Consider the following 25,606-nt stretch of genomic DNA (forward strand, 5'->3'; position numbering starts at 1 on the left):
AACCGGACTGTTCTGCTGCACCAGCACCATCTGTCCGTGCTGCATAGCAATAGTTCATCCAGACCAAGGGCTTCTAGGATCCAAGTCACAAGGTGAGACATAACAGTAGGAAATGTGAAAATCCATCCAGACTACCATTAAAGATGGAAGGTTCTTTTTGCAAATAATACCATAATATCATTGATGTAATGGCAGGCAGTACTCATACCGCCATCATTAGAGCCAGAGAGCGGCCAATACCACCGACAGTACAATTTTATTGCAAGTACACAGACATTACAGCAGCATTCAGGATAATCTGCTATAGGTCGAATGTTCACGGAGACTGGGCTATATATAACAGTCTCTCCTAAAATCTCAACAATTACAGGTAGTAGAAAGGTTCCAGAATGACATCACTAAGGTCACAGTTCATTGCCATTATGGATGCAGGAAAAACCCGGTCTTGATCTTTTGCCTGCGAAACATATATTTCCAGCGCCCACATTGGTGAGAGAGGGTATGACAGTATACAAGAACATTAAAAACACAGGTCAGACGTTGTGCTCTTTCTACGGGTGTACAAGTCCAGTCTACGTCACTGTCCACATACTGGATACATAAACACTCATCACTTTGGAAGTTTCACAGTGGAAATGAGTTACAAAAATGACCGTTCACACCTAGATATGAGGATATCCATCAAGACGTCACCAACATACACACTCATCACCAATACTACCGATCTTTCATCCATCTTTTTTGAAGCTTCAACCAAGAAAAAAAAAAAAGATTTCCCAACTCCTTAACCATTCTGCAAAAGGGATTAGTGCTGCTCGGTGTTTCCATGGCCAGAACCTACAAAAAGGAGTCTCGGAGACAGTTAAGAAATGGGGGAAAGTAGAAGAGAATTTATGAATTCATGAATTCAACATGATCTATGCATTTGGGGTTTCTACAGGTTGGGTGGGACTCGATTCTAAGTTTTATTCTCACAGGTAAAGGGGGTTATCCAGGACTATTTTACTTATTTCTTATGGGCCTAAGATCTAACAGGCAGGTAACTATCTCCCCGTTCTGCCTGTTGGCACAGAACGGTCACCGACCGATCCTAACAGCAACTCTGCCGCTTCCACTGACATCATGTCGACAGAGCAGCTGCTTCTCTTCCGCTCTGCTCTCTTGATAGGGAGTGACTGCCGACAGCATGCTGATTGACATTCAGCTCCCCACTGCCTAACTGCGGAGAGCCGGCTATCAATCAGCATGATGTCGGCAGTCACGCCCTGTCAACAGAGCAGAGCAGAAGAGAAGCAGCAGCTCTGTCGACATGAAGCAGCAGAATCGCCTGTTGGAACGGTTGGAGCTGGTGCTGGCAGGAACAGGCAGGTAGTTGGTTGTCAACTACCTGCCTGTCAGTTCTCAGTCCCATGAGAAAAAAAAAGAAATAGTCCAGGATAACCACCAAAGGTCATGGGTCACCTAAGACAACACAAGGTTCCCATTGGAGCTCCATAATCGTACTCAGAAATAAACTGGGTGGGAGAAGACTGAAGACCTTTATAGCACATGGTTCTCACTTATGGACACAACTGCAATACAAAGATTAAAGAGAGTCTGTCAGCACAAAATGACTGTTCAAACCAAGCACAAGTTGTTGAAGACTAACTGTTAAATGCGCCTTCCAGCCTATCTCAGACAGAGCCGTCAATCAAGGAAGAGAGGGCTGAGATCGATGGAAAACAAGTAGGTGGGAATGTGCACTGAGCATCTGTCTGTGCTTGATTTGAACAGTCATTTTATTATTATTATTATTATTTATTATTATAGCGCCATTTATTCGATTGAGCTTTATTTTATGATGACAGATTCCCTTTAAGCATAGTAGATAATGGAATTTTTAAAAAATTTACACTATGCAGCATACAAGAAACTATTCACTACTACAAAAGACATTTGTCATCCAACTTAACCAAAGACAAAACTACTAGATTTAATGTTTTGTTGAAGCCATCCGTTGAGGTGAACCCAGTGCCAATCAGATGTGAACACAGCCCAAACCTAACAGTGCATAGAGCATTTGTCTGGAGCAGTTATCCATCAGCTATTTCCAATATTCCCTGGTCACATGAACTTTCGGACTGATTTCGGTTTTCACTAAAATGCATGTACTTGGGGCTAAAAATCAGTTTTGCTATTGGATTTCATTAAAAGTTTTGCATTGTTTGAATTCTATAGCTGCTGTATTGCACTGTCTATTGCTGGCTGCAGAATGAGCTAAGTGAGAATCTGTCAGTGAGCTTGTTGTGAAGGTCTGATAGGGAGTTTGTATTTCTATTATCTGTCTCTTTCTAAGTTCCGCTCAGCTGATTTGTGACCACAGACCACATCGAAGTTGAATATGGCGGGGAAACAAAGAAATGGTGTAAGATTTTTAATGAAACCAAATTGCAAAAATTACTTTTGACCCCAAATATATATTTAAGTACAAATAAATAAACTTGTCCCCAAAGGTGGACAATTTTCTTTCCATCTTTTTGTATGCAACGCAAAACCCTTTATCAAATGCCCAATTAGGTCACGTTGAAAGAGGAAGAAAGGGCTGAAATCCACCACCGGGGAACCCTCGTGTATTAGCTAAGCGCAGAAGACACATCCAACATGACCACCAGTGCTCGACACTGATTAAAATGTATGGATGCCATAAACCCAACTTCCTAATGTACTGTAAGATAAAGTGCAGGGTTCACTTACTTTATTGTGGGAGATTAATCTGAAGCCGAGCTTTTCATTTTAGAGAACCGGGCAAAATTTATACCCAACTAAAATCACTTCCATTTAAAGGGAATCTGTCAGCAGGTTTTTACTATTTAATCTGAGAGAAGAATAATGTAGGGGCAGAGATCCTGATTCCAGGGATGTTTCACTCACTGGGCTGCTTGCTGTAGTTTTAATACAAATCAGTGTTTTATCAGCAGGAGATTATCTCTACAGGACTAGGTGTCACGTGTCAGGCAGTCCAGCTAATCTATGTAACCCCGCCTCCAACACTGATTGGCAGTTTCCTGTGTTCACTGTCAGCAAACTGCCAATCAGGAGTGTGGGCGGGGTTATACACAGCTCAGAATTCCGAGATCTCCAGCAGAGAAAACAGGGATTCTATCAAAACTGCACTAAGCAGCCCAGTAAGTGATACATCGCTGGAATCAGGGTATCTGCCCCTACGTCATGCTGCTCTCAGATTACATAGTAAAAATATGCTGAGAGATTCCCTTTAAAAGACAGAGCAATTTAGAGAAGGGCAGGGGCAGGAAACCAAATTCCCCTGTGCTTCTCAAAAGAATACAAGCTCCTTTAGTGGCAGTCTGTAGTATATGTGGTTTGGAGTATACAGTCCATGCCTTAATTTTATCATAAAATCTTTATCTAAAAAGAAAATATACACAAAAAAATATAATTATAGCATAAATAATTATGTAAAATTTTATCTTGGAGTAATATAGGCAGAAATACGATCTGACATCTCTGAATTCTATCTTCAAAACCTGATGATTTGACTTTTTTTTCTTTTTTTGCGCAATATTTTACGCTGTAGAAAAATCTATTGCTGTGAGGAAACAATCAGTAAGCAGGCTAGCTGATGCCCCAGGACTGGATCTTGTGTTTTTCCACAAACGGACATCTAAATAGTTGAATGTATCAGACTGCATCTGGTGTTTTTTTAGCAAATTGACATTTAAATATTTTAATTTATGCACAGATAATGAGTGCAGGAATATGAATTAGGACCTGCAAATAGGAAGGTTTACAAGAATTAAAAAAATGTTGCATTGCACAGAGTAGAAAAAAAAAGAATAAAAAGCAGAGTAAAATTATTGTCATTTCTGTGGCCACTAGGGGGAGCACAGTGCATATAGACTTGACCATTTATAAATCTGTATGCTGTGAGTTCCCTCTAGTGGTGTCTGCAGGCAGACAGTACTTTAATATGAAACCCAGGTAATGTGTGTTGCATTAGAAAAATAAAGCCCTGGACCTTATCAATTAATGAGTGTAGGGCTATGATGTAGGGCTAATGGATCTGCAAACATTAGATTGCTGATAGTTTCCATAATAATAAAAAAATAATTTCCATAAAATAAGTAAAATGACTCTATTAATAATAATATTATTATTATATCTGCAGCCACTTGAGACAGCACAGAGCATATAGACTTATTTTGGAATTCAATTTCAATAGAAGATTTATAAATCTGTATTCAGTGAGCTCCCCCTAGTGGTGGCTGCAGACAGACAGTATTTTTAAATTCTATAGGAGATTTATAAATCTGTATTTTCATGCGGAATTTAGAGAATTTAGAATTTTACATTAGAAAAATAAAACCGTGGACCTACAAGCAGCAGATTGCTGATTATTTTCAAGAATAAAAAGGCAAAAGGATAAAAGGATAAAAAAAAAGGCGTTACAGTGTAGTCAGGCCTATTTTACTAATCAGCAGATAAACAGACTACGTCGTATCCCCTGTCGAGCGCGAGGGCCACGTGATTAATTCCAATCGCTTTCAACAATAACTAATATGTTAATAGGGGTCTCAGACATACCCCCATTTATTATTCACTATAAATGGTGCACGCTAATGAGGAACCAGTTTTAAAGCGGGTGTACTATTTTTGGGGTCGTCTCTTACTGATGTGATGTAAGAGCTGTGCTGTGTGTTATGACGCTGCTCCTCCTCCCCTCTCACAGCAACATTCCAGGAGACATACTGCAGCAGCATCCCCCTCCTCCCAGTTTTTAGTTACTTTTTTACACAAGGCAGATTGAGGATGTTTTAAAGAGAGGGTGTAAGGAGGAAAAGGCAAGTAACAGGATATCTAAAGGGTAACCTTCATTTCATTTTTTATTTTTTTCCTTTTATAAATCAATAGTACATATAAAAATAAGAAACTGTGTATTATATCTTATCTGACAAATCTGCTTTTTTCTCCTCCTGAACTGATCTTTCATTCTCAATTCTGTAAAATCTGTATCCAGCAAAGATAGTTTTTACCAATACTGAGTTGGTGCTTTTAAAATTCTATGGAGGTGGGAGGAGCTGCAAGTTTTCCATAGAACTTTATGAGCACCAACGGTCATGGGAAAATCTGTACACACTAAAGGCACATTTTACCAGTGAATTAAGAATTTTGAGAATGAAAGTGCAGTCCAGGAGGAGAAAGAAGTGGATTTCTCTGATAAGATATATTACAAAGTTTCTTATTTTCATGTGTACTATTGATTTAGGGAAAAAAAAAATCAAACAACGGTTACTCTTTAAATGTATTTTGATACATAAGGCTCAATGGCCAAATGGACTAGAAGTGTAGGACAAGTCATCAAAAGCCTGTATGTGATCTGCGCCTTGTTGGATGACTCAATGATAAGCTTCACCCACAAAAGGTAACCCAAAAGGTATTTTCCTCCCTTCCTCTAAGACAAGCAATTGCAAACTATTGTAAGATCGTTGTTCATTACTTTTCAACTTTTTCAATTATGTATTACATATATATTTTTAATATTAAGGAAGTGGCTATGAGAAACAGAGATCCTAATCACGATGTGTACCCCAATGGGCCCACCAAAGTCTAGACTATAATCCCCTCTTACATGGGTTGTCCACCTTTGGTGACTATTTTTATTTTTACTTAAATGCATATATTTTTGCCTACAGTTTTCCAAATGTTTGCACCATTTGCCCTCTATAGCCTCTGTCTATTGCTGGCTGCAGATTGAGTTATCCCGTCAGTGAGCTCATTCTGACGGTCCAATGGGAGAGTTTCTAACTTTATTATGTTTGTTTTTTAGCTCCTTTCAGCTGATTTATTACCACATCAAAGTTGAAAGTGTGGAGAAACAAAGAGCCTGTAAAAGCCAAACGGTGCAAAATTTTTAATAAAACCCAATTGCAAAAATTATTTTTAGACCCAAATACATGGATTTAAATAATAATAAAAAACATTAGCCGAAATGGTGGACAAACCCCTTAAGGTATCCACACACATTAAATTAAATTTCGGGCCTCCTGACTCTCCCCTGACATCATAGGAAGAGCAGGATCGGGCATTTTGGATTTCAAAACCCCGATAATTTTGTTTTCAGGGATGGTAATTCGATGCCAAATGAGTCTGGCAGTGGCTTTCTCTTCTCTCCCCATTGAAAACACATGAGCACTTAGTGCTGATGTGTATGGAGGAGTCACGAAAGAAAACCATGTGCCAAACATAGGTTCAGTGGACAGCTATCTCATGTATATGGCTAGCCCCCTTCCAATAAACTGTGCCTGTTATAGTTTTGCCAAGAAAATAGTTTCACAAGTGTTCTTCCCTTTACTCGTTTCAAAAAATTGCTAAAAATCAAAAACCTTCAAAATATTCTGTTTTCACCCAAAACCTGCTCACAACATCCTCCGCACACCATCTCGTACAAACACAACTGAAATAAATACTATACACAGATCAGACATGACTTGTGCCAATAGATACATAGTGGAGGGTCCGGAGCTCAGGATTTTGGTGGAATGTATATGACAAGATATTATTATCCTCGAGACTCGAGAGACCTGGAAGGAAAAAAACAGAAGATGGTCAGTAAGAAGGAAAAAAAACATAATATATATAAAAATAAAACTATTGGGAGCCTAAAAGTTTACAAGTGTTATCTAAACAAAAGCAAAAAACTGTAGTAACCTGATACCTCAGTGAGTGACATTTTTGTTTTAAGCTGTTTTTCATAGTGAGTGTTACGGATCCGGGTGGAGGAACCTCTGTGCTGTGATACAGGGAGGGACCAGAGGGGCGTAACTAAGTGCCTACCCGGACCGACCCTGGCCACACGGCGGCTTAGTCAACTCCGTGAACCAAGGAGGGACCGGGAAGGTGAACCAGGTGCCACTCTGGGACCGACCTCGTGTGAGAGCAGGCGACTCACATGGGACTGAAGGCCGAAGCAGACAGGCACAGCTGATGAGCACGGCTGGTAGACAGGCAGGTGATGTGGGTAGACAAGCAGGCGGGCACGGCTGATAGACAGGCAGGCGGGCACAGCTGATAGGCTGGCGGGCACGGCTGATAGACAGGCTGGCACGGCTGATAGACAGACAGGCGGGCACTGGGACCTGAGGGCTGGAGAGAGTGTTAGCACACAAACAACAACTTTGCACAGGCACCTCCATTATGGAGGAGGTGCCTTAAGTAGGGGCAGTCCTCCAGCCATTGGCTGGGTACTTTTAGGACGGCACGCGCGTCCCCCTTAAGAGGAAGGGAGTGCGCGCGCGTGCCCTAAGTACAGAGGCCGGGGATCTATGCGCGGTGCGCGCACTCCAGTCAGACGCTGCGATTAGGACAGGGGGATGAGCAGGGAACGCCGGATCCGAGCCGCGGTGGTGAGTAGATCGGCGTCTCTGTCAGGCAGGAGGCAGAGACCCCGACGCTACAGTACCCTTCCCTATATGCCCCCTCCTCTTCAAGCCCGCAAGAAACTTTTCAAGAAGAAGAGGAGCATGTATGTTCTCCCTGGGCTCCCATGACCTCTCCTCAGGACCAAACCCCTTCCAATCCACAAGAAAAAAGGTTTTTCCTCTTACCCTCTTGGTAGCCAGAATGTTTTCTACCTCAAAAACGTCCTCAGTGCTGACTGGAACTGGAGCGGTACCCGGATCATCAGAGAAAGGATTGAGGACAACAGGCTTGAGAAGTGATACACGGAAGGAGTTGGGGATCCGTAATGAGGCAGGAAGTTTCAACTTGTACGCCACCGGATTAATTTGGCTCAGAATCTCGAATGGACCAATGAATCGAGGACCCAACTTGTAAGAAGGCATCTTGAGGTGAACATACTTAGAGGAATGCCAGACCTTGTCTCCCGGACGGAAAAGAGGCGGATCCAGACATCTCATCATCGTGTCTCTTCATCCGCTCAGAGGACTGTAGAAGCGCAGATCTAGTGTCTTCTCAAATCACCGAAAAGTCACTGACGAGAGACTCTGCGGCAGGATTGTCCACTGAAGAAGAGACGGGAAACGGAATTCGGGGGTGTTGACCGCAAACCACAAAAAATGGGGACTTAGCAGAGGACTCACTCACATGGTTGTTATAAGAAAACTTGGCCCAAGGCAGAAGTTCTACCCAATCACTATGGTGAGCGTTGACAAAGTGCCAAAGAAAATTGGTGAGGATCTGATTAATACGTTCCACCTGACCATTGGACTGAGGATGATAGGCCGAAGAAAAGTCCAAAGTGACATCCAGCAACTTGCACATGGCTCTCCAGAAGCGAGAAGTGAACTGAACTCCTCTATCCGAGACAATATGGAGGGGTAAGCCATGGAGATGAAAGATGTGACGGATGAAGTCCTTAGCCAGCACCGGTGCGGATGGAAGACCAGGCAAAGGAATGAAGTGAGCCATCTTGGAGAAGCGGTCAGCGACCACCCATATGATGGTAGAACCGGCAGATACCGGAAGATCAGTGATGAAGTCCATAGCAATGTGTTGCCAAGGAGCAGAAGGCACGGGGAGAGGAAGATGACCAGCTGGGAGGTGCCTAGGTATCTTGTTACGGGCATAGGAGGAACAAGCCGCGACAAAATCCGCAACATCCTTGCGCAGGGTGTGCCACCAATAATGTCGGGCAATAAGCAGAAGCATCTTCCTCTGGCCGGCATGACCAGCCAGTTTGGACGAATGACCCCAGAGTAAGACCCTCTTCCGATCTTGAGCCGCCACAAAGGTCTTACCAGGAGGAAGATGAGACAGGTCAAACGAAGCAACAGACATTATTCTGGAGGGGTCAATAATGTGTAGAGGCTCCTCCTCTTGGTCGGTAGACAGGAGAGAGCGGGATAGAGCGTCAGCTTTAATATTCTTGTCTGCCGGGCGGTAATGGAGAGTAAAGCTGAAACAAGCAAAAAACAGAGACCATCTTGCCTGACGCGGATTTAGTCTTTGGGCGGTCTGCAAGTAAGCGAGGTTTTTATGGTCAGTGTAGATGACCACCGAGTGCAGAGCCCCCTCAAGCAAGTAGCGCCACTCCTCCAGCGCTAATTTGATGGCCAGCAGTTCTCGATCTCCTATGGAGTAATGGCGCTCGGACGGAGAAAAGAGTTTGGAAAAGAAGTCGCAGGTCACCATTCGCCCGGACGAGGATTTCTGGGTGAGCACTGCTCCGGCCCCGGAGGAAGAGGCATCAACCTCCAAGAAGAACTGTTTATTGCAATCTGGGCGATGTAGCACTGGAGCGGAGGAGAAGGCTTGTTTAAGAGAGACAAAGGCACTTTCCACCTCGGAAGTCCATTCCCTGGGATTTGCCCCTTTACGGGTTAGAGCAGAGATGGGAGCAGTCCGGGAGGAGAAATGAGGAATGAAGAGGCGGTAATAGTTAGAGAATCCCAGAAACCGCTGAATAGCCTTCAACCCCTCAGGTTGGGGCCACTTTAAGAAGGCAGACACATTCTCGGGATTCATCCGCAGTCCAGTCTCAGAGATGATATACCCCAATAATGGTAGGGAGGTCTGCTCAAAGATGCATTTCTCGTACCTTGCATACAGGCGATTCTTCCGAAGCCTCAGCAGCACCTGACGAACATCCCTCCGATGATAGGGCAGATCAGGAGAGAACACCAAGATATCGTCCAGATACACCACAAAGCAGGAATACAAGAGATCTCGGAAGATGTCATTTACTAACTCCTGGAAGACGGCTGGAGCATTACAGAGACTGAAGGGCATCACGCGGTACTTGTAGTGACCATCCCGAGTGTTGAATGCCATCTTCCACTCGTCTCTCTGGCGAATCCGGACCAGATTGTACGCCCCACGAAGATTGAGCTTAGTGAAGATCTTCGCGCCTTTTAGGCGGTCAAACAGCTCCGAGATGAGAGGCAGGGGGTACTTATTTTTGATGGTAATCTCGTTTAGGCCCCTATAGTCGATACATGGACAAAGAGAGCCGTCTTTCTTTTTGACGAAGAAGAATCCTGCTCCAGCCGGAGAGTTGAATTTCTGGATAAATCCCCTAGCAAGATTCTCTTCTATGTACTCTGACATAGCACGGCTCTCGATCAGCGAGAAGGGGTAGATTCGCCCACGAGGAGGTGAAGCACCAGGTATTAGGTCGATGGGGCAATCATACGGCCTATGAGGTGGTAGTGTCTCTGCCTCCTTTTCATCAAAGACGTCTGCATGTGACCAATAGGGTGCCGGCAGGCCAGGTAGGTTAGCTGGAGTAGACGGGGGTTGAGCAGGACGAACAGGAACCAGACAGGACTTATGACATTCCTGACCCCAGCGGAACACCTCACCCGAGCTCCAATTCAGGATGGGCTCGTGTCTCTGTAACCAAGGCAGGCCAAGCAAGAGGGGATGAGAGAGACCGGACAGCACGTAGAAGGAAATCTTCTCCGAATGTAGCATTCCCACATGAAGAGATACAGGCTCAGTGACAAACAAGATGGTCTCAGAGGCTCAGTGACAAACAAGATGGTCTCAGAGAGAAGCTTTCCATCCACAGAGGAAACCGCTAAAGGATCAGCCAGACATATGGTAGTAATCTGATATCGCTCCACAACGGCCTGTTGAATGAGGTTCCCAGCGGCTCCGGAATCCAGATAGGCAGTCTCGAAGAAGCGGGTCATATCACTAGTAACTGACACAGACAGAGTCAAGGGCGGAGAGGAAGAACTTTTGCCTATGACGACCTCTCCAAGTGGTCCTAGACACTGGAGTTTCCCGGTCTCACCGGACAGGAGCGGATTAGATGCTCTATACTGCCACAGTAGAAGCAACTCTCCTCGGCGCGGCGGGCCTCCTGGCGAGACTTGACCATCTTAACTTGATCTATTTGCATAGACTCTGGGGAAGAAAGTGGGGGGGATGTTGGTTGAGAGACTGGCCTTTGGAAGGTTGGTGCGAGGCGCAGGGATCTTCTCTCACGGGTCGCCTCCTTAGAACGCTCCTGTAAATGGATGTCAATCCGTGTAGCTAATGACACCAGGTCGCCCAGAGAGGGAGGTATGTCATGACCGGCTAGCTCATCCTTGATCCATCCGGAAAGGCCCTCCCAAACGGTGGACACCAGAGCCTCATTGTTCCGGGCAAGTTCAGACACGAGGTTTTGGAAACGCACGGCACGCTGACCCACAGAGAGACTCCCTTGGCGGAGTCGGAGAAGAGAGGAAGCAGTCGAAGATTTTCGTCCGGGCTCATCGTACACCTTCCGGAAAGCCGCGAGAAAAGCCTGGAGGTTGGACACCAGAGGATCCCCAACTCCCACAGAGGGTTAAGCCACGCCAATGCCTCTCCGGTGAGATGAGAGATGACGAATGCCACCTTGGCCCGATCGGAGGCGAACTGGTGCGCCAGGAGCTCAAAGTGCAGCGTGCACTGATTAATGAAGCCCCGACATAGGGCAGGATCACCACCAAAACGTGGAGGAGATAGCCGGGGTCCTAAGCTGGGTGCCATAGCGCCACTGGGTTGAGGTGCCGCTGGAGCGGGTGCCGCTTGGTTAGAGGCGGACACAGTCGGGGTGGACAGCGCGCCCAAGCGGGAGTTGACTGTCCGTAGATAGGACACGATAGTATCCTGTTGGGATCTCTGCTGAGAGACCTCTTTGTACAGGTCTGAGAGCGAAGGAGCCTGGGAGCCACCAGATTCTATAGCCTGTGCAAACTGTTACGGATCCGGGTGGTGGAACCTCTGTGCTGTGATACAAGTAGGGACCAGAGGGGCGTAACTAAGTGCCTACCTGGACCGACCCTGGCAACACGGCGGCTTAGTCAACTCCGTGAACCAAGAAGGGACAGGAAGGTGAACCAGGTGCCACTCTGGGATTGACCTCGTGTGAGAGCAGGCGACTCCCACGGGACCGAAGGCCGAAGCCGACAGGCACAACTGATGAGCACGGCTGGTAGGCAAGTGATGCAGGTAGACAAGCAGGTGGGCACGGCAGATAGACCGGCAGGCGGGCACGGCAGATAGACAGGCAGGCGGGCATGGCTGATAGGCCTGTGGGCACGGCTGATAGACAGGCAGGCGAACACTGGGACCTGAGGGCTGGAGAGAGTGTTAGCACACAAACAACAACTTTGCACAGGCACCTCCATTGTGGCTGGGGACTTTTAGGACAGCACGCGCGTCCCCTTTAAGAGGAAGGGAGCGCTCGTGCGTGTGCCCTAAGTACAGAGGCTGGGGATCTACGTGCGGTGCGTGCACCCCGGTCTGACGCTGCGATGAGGACAGGGGAAGGAGTGGGGAACGCCGGACCGGAGCCGCGGTGGTGAGTAGATCGGCGTCTCTGTCGGGCAGGAGGCAGGGACGCCGACGCTACAGTGAGTTCATAAAGCAGAGGGAAGGAGATCGGAATTTTACGCATGTGACAAAACCAAATATGTTAATTTTTTACTTTTTCAACTTCTTTTTGGAATTGGGGGGGGTGCTTGAAACTTTTAGGACTTTATTTTATTTTTTATATATATTTTTAGAAACTTTTTTTTTCCTTTGATTGTTTTTACTATATACTATAATATTTTAACCAAGCTATGAGAGTACAACCATAGTGGTGATAGGGGCCTTCATTAGCATTTCAGGGGCCCCATTACCATTGCTGGAGCCTTCATTAGGATTTCCGGGGCCTATATTACCATTGCAGGGGCCTCCATTCTCATTGTAGTGGCCTTCAATACCATTGCAGGGGCCTCCATTACTATTGCAGGGGCCTCCATTACCATTGCTGGAGCCTTCATTAGGATTTCTGGGGTCTACAGTACCATTGCAGGGGCCTCCATTAGCATTTCAGGGGCCTCAATTACCATTGCAGTGGCCTCCATTACCATTGCAGGGGCCTCCATTAGCATTGCAGGAACCTTCTTTACCATTTCAGGGGCCTTCATTAGCATTGCAGGAACCTTCTTTACCATTTCAGGGGCCTTCAATACCATTGCAAGGGCCTTCATTAGCATTTCAGGGGCCTTCATTAGCATTTCAGGGGCCTTCAATACTGTTGCAGGGTCCTTCATTAGCATTGCAGGGGCCTCCATTATCATTGCAGGGGCCTTCATTACCATTGCAGGGGCCTCCATTCCCATTGTAGAGGCCTTCAATACCGTTGCAGGGGCCCTTCAATACCTTGCAGGGGCCTCCATTACCGTTGCAGGGGCCTCCATTACCGTTGCAGGGGCCTTCAATACCATTGCAGGGGCCTCCATTCCCATTCCAGGGGCCTCCATTCCCATTGCAGGGGCCTTCAATACAATTGCAGGGGCCTCCATAACCATTGTAGGGGCCTTCAATACCATTGCCGGGGCCTCCATTACCATTGCAGGGGCCTCCATTACCATTGCAGAGGCCTCCATTACTGTTGTAGGGGCCTTCATTACCATTGCAGGGGCCCTCATTACCATTGCAGGAACCTTCTTTACAGCTTCCGGGGCCTTCAATTCTGCTTCAGGGGCCTTCAATACCATTTCAGGGGCCTTCATTAGCATTTCAGGGGCCTCCATTCCCATTGCAGGGGCCTCCATTCCCATTGCAGGGGCCTTCAATACAATTGCAGGGGCCTCCATTCCCATTGTAGGGGCCTTCAATACCATTGCAGGGGCCTCCATTACCATTGCATGGGCCTTCATTCCCATTGCAGGGGCCTCCATTCCCATTGCAGAAACCTTCATTACCATTTCAGGGGCCTTCATTACCATTTCAGGGGCCTTCATTCCCACTGCAGGGGCCTTCACTACCATTTCAGGGGCCTTAATTACCATTGCAGGGGCTTTCAATACCATTGCAGGGGCCTTTATTACCATTGCAGGGGCCTTCATTACCATTGCAGGGGCCTTCATTACCATTGCAGGGGCCTCCATTACTACTTCAGGGGCCTATTAGCATTTCAGGGGCCTTCATTACCATTGCAGGGGCCTTCAATTCCACTGCAGGGGCCTTCAATACCACTGCAAGGGAGTTCAATGGATGCTAGAATAAATGGTAACTCCACCAGTCAGTGACTACTGAGCTGATGAACAATTGTACTCCCTGCCGCAAAGACCAAAAATTAGGGAACTGTCTAAATTCAAGTCAATAGAAGGTCCTGTGCCAAGTCTGCCTATGGAAGCCCCACGTTCCAGCTCTTCAGTGCCTTGTAATATATAGCATACATTATTCACCGATTTACACTTGTGTATAATATTGTGCATTTTTCTCAATCTTTAACAATTTCCCTGGAAAATTTCTAAATGATTTCACGAGCAGGATCATAAGCGATGCAGAAGGAAAGGTAAATGGTGCGGAAGTGAAGTGTTGTTACAGGACGGAGAGATAATATCTGGCACAATGAGGTGGAAGATGGAAATCCATTGTATAAGTTGACGATTAAATATTTGTACTGCTAAAAATTCTCAGGTCTATACTATGGAAGGGAAATGAGCCATGAGATATCGAGTTAGGAAATGTAACCGTACCATTAAAGTGGTTCAATAATTCCAGACATGGTTGTAGTAACAGGTACATATTACGTAGAATTCATAAATAGATATAATTTACATGCAAAAATAAAAAATGAAAGGGAAACTGTCAGCAGGTTTTTAGTGTAACGTCATCCCAGATGACTACCTCCATACCTTTATATTACAAATTGGTGTCTCCGTTGTCTCGTAATCCATCAGCAAATTTTGCCGGGGCTTGGTCTGCTCTCCAGCTTCCCTGGCCTGTTTTTCCTCCCAGCACCAGCCTCCTGCCACTGATTGTCTCTATGACCTGCTCCCCATGGCTGACACCTCAAGCAGGCACCATGATGCCTGCACGTTAACGTCCTAATGACACTGCGAGAGCTGGAATATCCATGTGTGCACACGCCACCCACTGGGAATGACGGTGTCTGCACGAGATGTCGGCCAGGGGCGGCGCATTTGAATAGATATCATGGCTCTCACAGATATTACTGTGCATTCATACAGCTCACTATGGGGTGGTCAAATAACAGATGCCTATTAAAATCTTTAGAGCAGGAAGAAAGTGCAGAGAGATGGTGCTGCTCCTTTCTAGCAAGTGTTTTATCTCCTCCCAGAGCTGGATTCACAGCTACACTGCTCAGATTTGCTGTAAGGAGTGGCTTCTATTTGTGTGCCAGTACCAGTACATTATATCATATTTGCCTGTTGTGTATGGGAGACATTATAACAGCTACTCTTCCCCCTACAGGCTCAGAGAAAGTTAGAGCTAGAGCCTGCAAAGGGGAAAGCTTGTGAAAAATGCAGGATATAATTAATATAATGTAAAAAATAGTGCTAGTCTTTGTGTACACGCGCATCACAACTTATTCTGTTACCTGAAACAACAAGTACAGCTTAGCTGTGCTTTTATAATGCAGTGGAAAAGTTAGTTTTCCCCACATAAGATTACTGTACAGGGTCTGCTGGGGTGCAGACTGTGTTTGCTATGGGGTGCAGACTGTGTGTGCTATGGGGTGCCGACTGATGGAGGGATGTGTGGGGGTACAGGCTGTGTGAAGACTGTGACAGAGGGGTGCAGGGTGTGTGAGATAGAGGTGAGCAAGGGGGTGCAGGCTGTGTAAGGTAAAGGGGTGCAGGGTTTGTAAGGTAGAGGGGTACAGGGTGCGTGAGATAGAATACTGACAATGACACTGACAAGAATACAAATCACAAGGTCAAGCTCTGCGCAGTCACTGAACAAGCAGAAGGTGCTGGGAAAACACAGGCTGTACTCGTCTATCTCTGGTGGTCCCATAGAAAATGAATACAGAAGGGCAAGCAGAGCCCCGTTCTCAGGATTAGTGGGGGCCCCAGTGGCCAATAAGTATTCCCCTATCGCGTTCAATAACTTTATGGTAGGCAAATACACTTCTCTTACGTGTAACTATTCTGCTGCTGTCGACGTCGAGCCGTCCTCATTTTTTCGAAGCGGGCCTCCATTTCCTCCAGCACTTTTGGTGTGTAGCGTACAACCAGCTTTACCGTTCCCTGTGCCGCTTTCAGAAGCTCCACTGCCATCTCATGCTGCTCTCCCTCCACGCTCTGCAAGGGAGGGAACATCAGTCACCTTGTACATGTATCCTGATAATGAGATATATCTCTACAGTGCTGTTGAAGACAACGTCTGAGCGAATAGAGACATTAAAATTGTAAAATCCAAGGCAGTGCCTATGTGAGAGCTGTGCCCACACCATAGCCGGAGGATGCTGGCTAACTTACACACTCGGCATCTGCCTATAACAGCAGCGATCAGAGCTAGCTCTGATCAGTGCTGTTATTAACCCTTAAATGCTGCTGTCAATTTCTAACAGCAGCATGTAAGTGGTTAATAAAAGCACTGATAAGAGCTAGCTCTGATCAGTGCTGTTATTAACCCTTAAATGCTGCTGTCAATTTCTAACAGCAGCATGTAAGTGGTTAACAAAAGCACTAATAAGAGCTAGCTCTGATCAGTGCTGTTATTAACCCTTAAATGCTGCTGTCAATTTCTAACAGCAGCATGTAAGTGGTGAAAAAAAGCACTGATAAGAGCTAGCTCTGTTTGCTGCTTTACAGGCAGATGCACTGGGGGGTGCACTCTTCTATGCGCCCATCGAAGCGATCGCGGGTTGCCATTACAGTTAGGGGTCTGCCAAAGTTTCTTGTGCCTGCCATGTCAATACTCCTGTGTAGTGCTCTGCCACAGGATAGGTGTCAGAGACAGTTATTTTAGATATATGGCAATACTGTGGTATAACAGACGATCGCAGGTTCAAGTCCCCCGATGGGGCTACAAAAGTAAATGAAAAAAAATGTTTTTAAAGATATATAAAAAATATATATATAAAAATTCAAAATCACCCCCTTTTCCTCTCAATAAGCATCCATAAATATAAAATTTATCAAAAAAATCAAATTAAACCATTCAATAAATGTCATAAAGAGAAAAAAAATCAAAAACACAGAATTGCAGTGTTTTTTTAGGGCTCCGCACTTCCAGTACTTCCTTTTAGAAGTGGCTCTGGTATTAGTTAATTTGCTCCTGGACCTTGAAGCAAAACTTACACTGGACCATTTTTACTACTGTTATCCTCTACTGTGCGGGATGGGTTTTTGAAGCTCCTGAAAACTCCAAAGTCTAGGTGAAACCACAACCTGTGTCCCTGTACTGCTAAAATTAAGCCCCTCAGTATTTATGCAAAAAGTTAGAATAAAACCGGTGCCACTTATTATAACAGGGCAAGCTTGGCAAAATAAAGTCATATCTTACTTACCACTCCATTGACAGACAGCAGCTGGTCTCCACGTTTCAGCCCTCCGTGGCGATCTGCCACTCCACCAGGAATAATACGTGAAATATAAATGGGGGAGTTTTGTTCTTTGCCTCCCATGATATTGAACCCTAGGCCTTCATCCGTTTTTGGAAGCTCTACAACTCTTGGGTGGGCATGTCCTTCACTGGCAGCAAAGGCGGCAACCGTAGCCTAAACGGGAAGGAAGATTTAAGATTGACTTTGACGGTTTCTAAATTTATAAATTCAGATCTTTTGCATTGTTCTACAGCTTTTTAAAGACAATTACATTTCAAGAGTATGCAACTTTTATATAGAAATGCATTCAGAAGATGACGCCAGAAGGTGAACCATGCTCCTTCTCTCATGATTTTTAAATGGTTTGTACAGTGGAAACAAGTTACCACCAATCCGCAGGATAGGTGATAACTTCTAGATCATTGGTGGTCCGACTACTGGGACCGGCATCGATTAATAGAACAAGGTACTTTAATCCCCGTTAGAAAGGAGCGGCAGTGCGCATGCTTGACCCCTGATCCATTCATTCCCTATGTGGCTGCCAAGTGCTGCACTCGCCTTCCTCCGATTGCCCCATAGAGAATGAATGAAGTGCTGGTTGGCATCTGTGCCTGGCCTCTCCATTGTAGTGATTGGCTCCAATTCAGAACCCCAATGGGGTTTTTCTCTGCAGGATTTTTGAGTCAAACCTGGGCCACCAGAGAATCCTCCAGTATGATTGCAGCCCCCTATATAGATCCCCCAGGGCTCATCTTACAGAATTGTTATCAGACAGGTGAATATAAAAATATAAGTTGCATAATGGTATATTGCAAATCATAACTCACCCTGGCAGTGGCATGTGCCCTTATTTCAGCATTACCGCTGATATCTAGGGTATCGTATAATTGCTCATATACCTGTACGAAGAGAATACAGAAGAAAATAATGGAAACGCCACAATGTAACTTCAATAAGCAAAAATATAACTACAACTATTGATTTTGACACATCAAGTGCACTTGATTCTGTTAATTTCCAAATATTCTTCAAGAAACTTCTTGTTTAAAACAATATTGTGAATTTAAACAGATTGTAATCTTAATATTAACCAGAGTTACCAAGTCTGTGAACGGAAATAGCAAAAAATCATATATCCACAGTCTTTGGAGGTCAAGATTGTAAGTTTTGAGGTGGAGTAGGGCTTCACAACACCTGAATTATTGCATGTCGAATATTTGCCTAAATTTAGGAACTGTAAATAGTACTGACAGTTTTTATGGTACTACCATCTGTAACAATGGTCACTACTCCCCCTTAATGATGAACGAAGTAACCCCACTATCAGTCACAGCTACAAATTCTTCTTGTCTCTTCTAAGACAACATGAATGTCTCCACAGACAGTGATCTGCAAAAGTGCTTCTAGTGATCAATGAACAGTAACAAGCCAGAGTGCCCCCATAAACCATGACCAGCCAGGGTGCTCCCATAGATAGTGACCAGCCAGGGTGCCCCCATAGACAGTGACCAGCCAGGGTGCCCCCATAAACCGCGACCAGCCAGGGTGCTCCCATAGACAGTGAACAGCCAGGTTGCCCCCATAGACAGTGACCAGCCAGGGTGCCCCCACAGACCGTGACCAGCCAGGGTGCCCCCATAGACAGTGACAGCCAGGGTGCCCCCATAGACAGTAACCAACCAGGGTGCCCCCATAGACAGTGACCAGCCAGGTTGCCCCCATAGACAGTGACCAGCCAGGGTGCTCCCACAGACCATGATCAGCCAGGATGCCCCCAGGGTGCCCCCATAGACAGTGACCAGCCAGGGTGCCCCCATATACAGTAACCAGCCAGGGTGCCCCCATAGACAGTGACCAGCCAGGTTGCCCCCATAGACAGTGACCAGCCAGAGTGCTCACATAGACAATGACCAGCCAGGGTGCCCCCATAGACAGTGACCAGCCAGGGTGCCCCCATAGACCGTGACCAGCCAGGGTGCCCCCATAGACCGTGACCAGCCAGGGTGCCCCCATAGACCGTGACCAGCCAGGGTGCCCCCATAGACAGTGACCAACCAGGGTGCCTCAATTAACAATGACTAGTCAGAGTGCCCCCATAGGCTAGCCAGGGAGCCTCCCTGTAAGTAGAGATCAGCAGTAGGAAGGTGTGATCTTGCTATATGACTGGCAGGCTGGTCAGTGACTGACTACTTCTGGACAGACTCCTCTTACCTTGGGAGCTTTCCAGATAATCTTGGAGAGTAGGCAAATAATATACAGTGCTGGCCAAAAGTATTGGCACCTCTGCAATTCTGTCAGATAATACTCAGTTTCTTCCTAAAAATGATTGCAATCACAAATTCTTTGGTATTATTATCTTCATTTAATTTGCTTGCAAGGAAAAAACACAAAAGAAAATGAAGCAAAAATCAAATCATTGATCATTTCACACAAAACTCCAAAAAAGGGCCGGACAAAAGTATCGGCACCCTCAGCCTAATACTTGGTTGTACAACCTTTAGCCAAAATAACTGCGAACAACCGCTTCCGGTAACCATCAATGAGTTTCTTACAATGCTCTGCTGGAATTGTAGACCATTCTTCTTTGGCAAACTGCTCCAGGTCCCTGATATTTGATGGGTGCCTTCTCCAAACTGCCATTTTGAGATCTCTCCACAGGTGTTCTATGGGATTTAGGTCTGGACTCATTGCTGGCCACCTTAGAAGTCTCCATTGCTTTCTCTAAAACCATTTTATAGTGCTTTTGGATTTGTGTTTTGGGTCATTGACCTGCTGGAAGACCCATGACCTCTGAGGGAGACCCAGCTTTCTCACACTGCGCCCTGCATTATGCTGCAAAATTTGTTGGTAGTCTTCAGACTTCATAATGCCATGCACACGGTCAAGCAGTCCAGTGCCAGAGGCAGCAAATCAACCCCAAAATATCAGGGAACCTCCGCCATGTTTGACTGTAGGGACCGTGTTCTTTTCTTTGAATGCCTCTTTTTTTTTCCTGTACACTCTATGTTGATTCTTTTTCCCAAAAAGCTCTACTTTTGTCTCATCTGACCAGAGAACATTCTTCCAAAACGTTTTAGGCTTTCTCAGGTAAGTTTTGGCAAACTCCAGCCTGGCTTTTTTATGTCTCGGGGTAAGAAGTGGGGTCTTCCTGGGTATCCTACCATACAGTCCCTTTTCATTCAGACGTCGACATATAGTACGGGTTGACACTGTTGCACCCTCGGACTGCAGGGCAGCTAGAACTTGTTTGGATGTTAGTCGAGGTTCTTTTTCCACCATCCGCACAATCTTGCATTGAAATCTCTCGTCAATTTTTCTTTTCCGTCCACATCTAGGGAGGTTAGCCACAGTGCCATGGGCTTTAAACTTCTTGATGACACTGCGCAAGGAAGACACAGGAACATTGAGGTCTTTGGAGATGGACTTGTAGCCTTGAGATTGCTCATGCTTCCTCACAATTTGGTTTCTCAAGTCCTCAGACAGTTCTTTGGTCTTCTTTCTTTTCTCCATGCTCAATGTGGTACACACAAGGACACAGGACAGAGGTTGAGTCAACTTTAATCCATGTTAACTGGCTGCGAGTGTGATTTAGTTATTGCCAACACCTGTTAGGTGCCACAGGTAAGTTACAGGTGCTGTTAATTACATGAATTAGAGAAGCATCACATGATTTTTCGAAGGGTGCCAATACTTTTGTCCACCCCCTTTTTTAGGTTTGGTGTGGAATTATATCCAATTTGGCTTTAGGACAATTCTTTTTGTGTTTTTTTCATTGAAGACACATTAAATGAAGATAATAATACCAAAGAATTTGTGATTGCAATCATTTTCAGGAAGAAACTGAGTATTATCTGACAGAATTGCAGGGGTGCCAATACTTTTGGCCAGCACTGTATATTGTGGCATTCTGCTTTTCCAAATACAAATTGCTCAAGACTCAACAATAAATGTGTCCATGATAATGATACTGACCTCTCTTATGGCATGGCAGAACTTGCTCTGCAGAACGCGCTGCAGGGCTTGCAGTTTCTGCGGTGGCATTTCTCCGCTTCGCTGCAGTCTTTCCAGCAGCTCAATTGCACGAGATACATCTACAAGGATTAAAAATATCAGTAAAATACAATGAATATTTATTAATTTAATGCCCCTTTTAGTAGTCTAAGGGTACATTCATGGGTACCAGAAGGAGTGCACCAAAAATTTGTGTTCTGCAAAAACAGTTTTGCTGCAGTTGGGGGTTGTGATCTACCTGAAAATGCAGTTCTACCAAAAAACAAGAAAGTGCACAATAATGCAGCACAAATAACATCATCACCTTCTGCTGCCGAGGTCAACACTATCATGTAAATGCCCACAATACAGGTGGTTCTAAATCTGCCCAATGCATGACCCTTCCCTGTCAGGTACTCGCCTTCATTTACTCATATAATCCCTCAGTACGAACAGTCACTGCTTTCCATAAAATCAGCGCACTCCTCTTCTGCTGCTGTGATTCTTCCCATGATTTCTGTGTCAAAATTTATTTAAACTTCATAACTTAGAGTCAATCTTTGTGACTAAACTAGTTAGAAGTAGTAATACAGTTAATGTGAGCAGGCACTGCCTTCCACAAGGTCAACACACTCATTGTCTGCTGTTGTAATTTTTCCCATGCTTTCCTAGGCTACATTTTTTTAAACTCAATAATTAAAGTCAATATTTTTGAATGAACTAGTTAGAAGTAATATAGTTACTAGTCAATATGAACGGTAACTGTCTTCCACAAGGTCAGCAAACCCCACTTCTGCTGTTGTGATTCTTCCCGTGATTTCCTTGGACACATTTTTTAATACTCAATAACTTAAAACGTCAATCTTTGTGACTGAACTAGTTAGAAGTAGTAATACAGTTAATATGAACAGTCACTGCCTTCCACAAGGTCAGCAAACTCATCTTCTGCTGTTGTGATTTTTTTCATGCCTCCCTTGGCTACATTTTTTTAAACTCAATAACTTAAAGTCAATGCTTTTCAATGAGCGAGTTATAAGAAGTAATTCAGTGACTAGGCAATATACAGTTAGGTCCATATATATTTGGACAGAGACAACATTTTTCTAATTTTGGTTCTAGACATTACCACAGTGAATTTTAAACAAAACAATTCAGATGCAGTTGAAGTTCAGACTTTCAGCTTTCATTTGAGGGTATCCACATTAAAATTGGATGAAGCAACCCAGGAGTTTATTAAAGCAAAGAAGTGGAATATTCTTGAATGGCCAAGTCAGTCACCTGATCTCAACCCAATTGAGCATGCATTTCACTTGTTAAAGACTAAACTTCAGACAGAAAGGCCCACAAACAAACAGCAACTGAAAACCACCGCAGTGAAGGCCTGGCAGAGCATCAAAAAGGAGGAAACACAGCGTCTGGTGATGTCCATGAGTTCAAGACTTCAGGCCAGGCAGTCATTGCCAACAAAGGGTTTTCAACCAAGTACTAGAAATGAACATTTTATTTACAATTATTTAATCTGTCCAATTACTTTTGGTCCCTTTAAAAACAGGGTGGCACATGTTAAGGAGCTGAAACTCCTAAACCCTTCACCCAATTTTAATGTGGATACCCTCAAATGAAGCTGAAAGTCTGAACTTCAACTGCATCTGAATTGTTTTGTTTAAAATTCATTGTGGTAATGTCTAGAACCAAAATTAGAAAAATGTTGTCTCTGTCCAAATATATATGGACCTAACTGTAAATGGTCGCTGTCTTCCACAAGGTCAGATCACTCCTCTTCAGCTGGTGTGATTTTTCCCATGATTTCCTTGGCAAGATTTTTTTCATACTCAATAACTTAAAGTCAATCTTTGTGACTGAACTAATTAGAAATAGTAATACAGTTATTATGAATGGTCACTTCTTTCCACAAGGTCAGCACACTCATCTTCTTCTGTTGTGATTCTTTCCTTGATTTCCATGTCAAAATGTTTTTAAACTTCACAACTTAAAGTCAATTTTTGTGACTGAACTAGTTAGAAGTAGTAATACAGTTAATATGAAAGGTCACTGTCTTCCACAAGGTCAGCACACTCCTCTTCTGCTGTCGTGATTCTTCCGATGATTTCTGTAACTAAATATTTTAACTTGAAGTCAAAGTTTGTGATCGAAATGGTGTGATAAGAAGTAATACAGTAAATTACCCAATGCAGTTACCGTTCTCCATAGAACTTAATAAGCACTAACTGTCACCTCCTATCTCAGCAATGGAAAAATCTGTATTCACTGAAGACATATTTCATCCAAAGAATTGAGAATTTTAATAAATGGATTTCTTCGATAAGAGAAAGTTTCTTATTTTCATGCGTACTAATGATTTATAAAAAAAAATAATAAAACGACAGTCACTCTTTAAAAAGAGATAGTATTCAGTGTTCAGTATTCATGTTCAGTGGTCATGTAGGGGTTAAGTACATATGGACCTTACACTATAGCGCAACTACAACATCACTGAGAACAAGTCTTCTTAGCAAACAAATAAGGAGTTAATCATCTCTGTTCCGCCAAGATTATAAGCGGCAATGGAAAAAGACCTTAGGGGTTCTGCAGCAACATGAGGACATGGCCCAGTGATCACAGGAACCCGGTGTCTGAATTTCTGAGGAAGAATGGAGGGCACAGAACAAAGGAAGAGAGACACCTATGAAGACGGAGCCATTTAACTATGAGACGGGAAAATTCGGAATGTACAAAAAGACTGATAAAAAGCCGCATTATACACTTCAGATATTTCATTTACTATGTGCGCCCTGTCCTAGATTCTTCAATAGCTGTATCAGCACGTTCTACAAGACCTGTACAGACCTGATAACTAGAGAAGACGTTATACCACGTCCTGCATGAAGAACTGAAAGAGTAATGTACTAGAAGGTCAGACGATACATAGGTGGACTGACTGATGGATGGGTAGGTGGGTGGATGGCTAGGTGCGTGGATGGACGGATGGATAGGTGAATGGATGGGTAAGTGAATGGGTAGGTAGGTGGATGGGTAGGTAGATAGGTGGACAGACGGATGGATGGGTAGGTGGGTGGATGGGTAGGTAGGTGGATGGATAGGTAGATAGGTGGATAGGTAGGTAGGTAGGTGGACAGACGGATGGAGAGGTGAATGGGTAGGTAGGTGGATGGGTAGGTAGATAGGTGGACAGACGGATGGATGGGTAAGTGGGTGGATGGGTAGGTAGGTGGATGGATAGGTAGATAGGTGGATAGGTAGGTAGGTAGGTGGACAGACGGATGGAGAGGTGAATGGGTAGGTAGGTGGATGGGTAAGTGAATGGGTAGGTGGGAGGATGGGTAGGTAGATAGGTGGACAGATGGATGGATGGGTAGGTAGGTAGATGGATGGATGGGTAGATAGGTGGATGGGTATGTAGGTGGACAGACGGATGGGTAGGTAGATAGGTAGGTAAATGGATAGGTAGGTGGATAGGAAGGTAGGTGGTGGGTAGAAGAGTAGGTAGGTAGATTGGATGATGGGTGGGTAGATAGATAGGTGGACGGGTGGGTAGGTGGAAGGACAGATGTGTTGGTGGATGGACGGATGGGTAGGTGGATGGGTGTGTAGGTGGATGGGTATGTAGATGGATAGGTAGGTAGGTGGGTGGATGAGTAGGTAGGTAGATAGGTAGGTGGATGGGTAGGTAGATAGATAGGTGGATGATGGGTGGGTGGATGAGTAGGTAGGTAGTTGGATGGGTAGGTAGGTATACAGATGGGTGGGTATGTAGGTAGGTGGATGGGTAGGTGGGTAGATAGATAGACAGACAAACTATATGGAGAAAAGTATTAGGCCCCACATCTTAATCATTGAATTAAGGTTTTTCATTCAGTCTCATTGACCAGATGTAATAATCTTTTTATTTATATAGCGCCAACATATTCCGCAGCGCTTTACAATTCAGACAATTTACCGACATTATCGGCACTGTCCTCATTGGGACTCACAATATAAATTCCCTATCAGTATGTACAACATCCGGCCTCATTCACCCCCCCATCCCGGTGTATAATCCCTGACCCCTCGCTCATGACATTTTTTACTCCTAGATCTTCCCCCATCACCTGTGAGTGATATTATTGAGAAGTGGAAGGAATCGCAGCAACTCAGCCACGAAGTGGAGACCCCATAACGTTACAGAGCGGGGGGCTGAGTGCTGAGGAGCAGAGGGCAGAAAAGTCACCATCACTCTGCTGACCCCATAACTGCAGAGTCCAGACCTCCTCTGGTATCAACATCAGCACAAACACTGCGCCCCCGCCCTAATCTTCATGGCTGAGCAGCTGC

The 25,606-nt window shown here is 44.9% G+C and overlaps 1 protein-coding gene across 1 annotated transcript in view; it reads right to left on the bottom strand.

Moving 5' to 3' along the window:
• Window positions 1-237: 237 nt before the first annotated feature.
• The window catches only part of LIN7B (lin-7 homolog B, crumbs cell polarity complex component), a 109,659-nt gene continuing 84,290 nt past the window's right edge, over window positions 238-25,606 (bottom strand). Inside the window, exons 2-6 of the mRNA XM_073656414.1 lie at window positions 21,257-21,375; window positions 18,112-18,183; window positions 17,249-17,458; window positions 15,874-16,037; window positions 238-6,578 (exon numbers count right to left, since the gene is read on the bottom strand). Coding sequence (XP_073512515.1) covers window positions 6,557-6,578; window positions 15,874-16,037; window positions 17,249-17,458; window positions 18,112-18,183; window positions 21,257-21,375 — 587 coding nt within the window. The 3' untranslated portion in view covers window positions 238-6,556. The remainder of the gene's footprint in view (window positions 6,579-15,873; window positions 16,038-17,248; window positions 17,459-18,111; window positions 18,184-21,256; window positions 21,376-25,606) is intronic.

The sequence above is a fragment of the Phyllobates terribilis genome, unplaced genomic scaffold (assembly GCF_046119375.1).
Source record: "Phyllobates terribilis strain yellow unplaced genomic scaffold, ASM4611937v1 Scaffold_12__6_contigs__length_324123572, whole genome shotgun sequence".
Lineage (NCBI taxonomy): Eukaryota > Metazoa > Chordata > Amphibia > Anura > Dendrobatidae > Phyllobates > Phyllobates terribilis.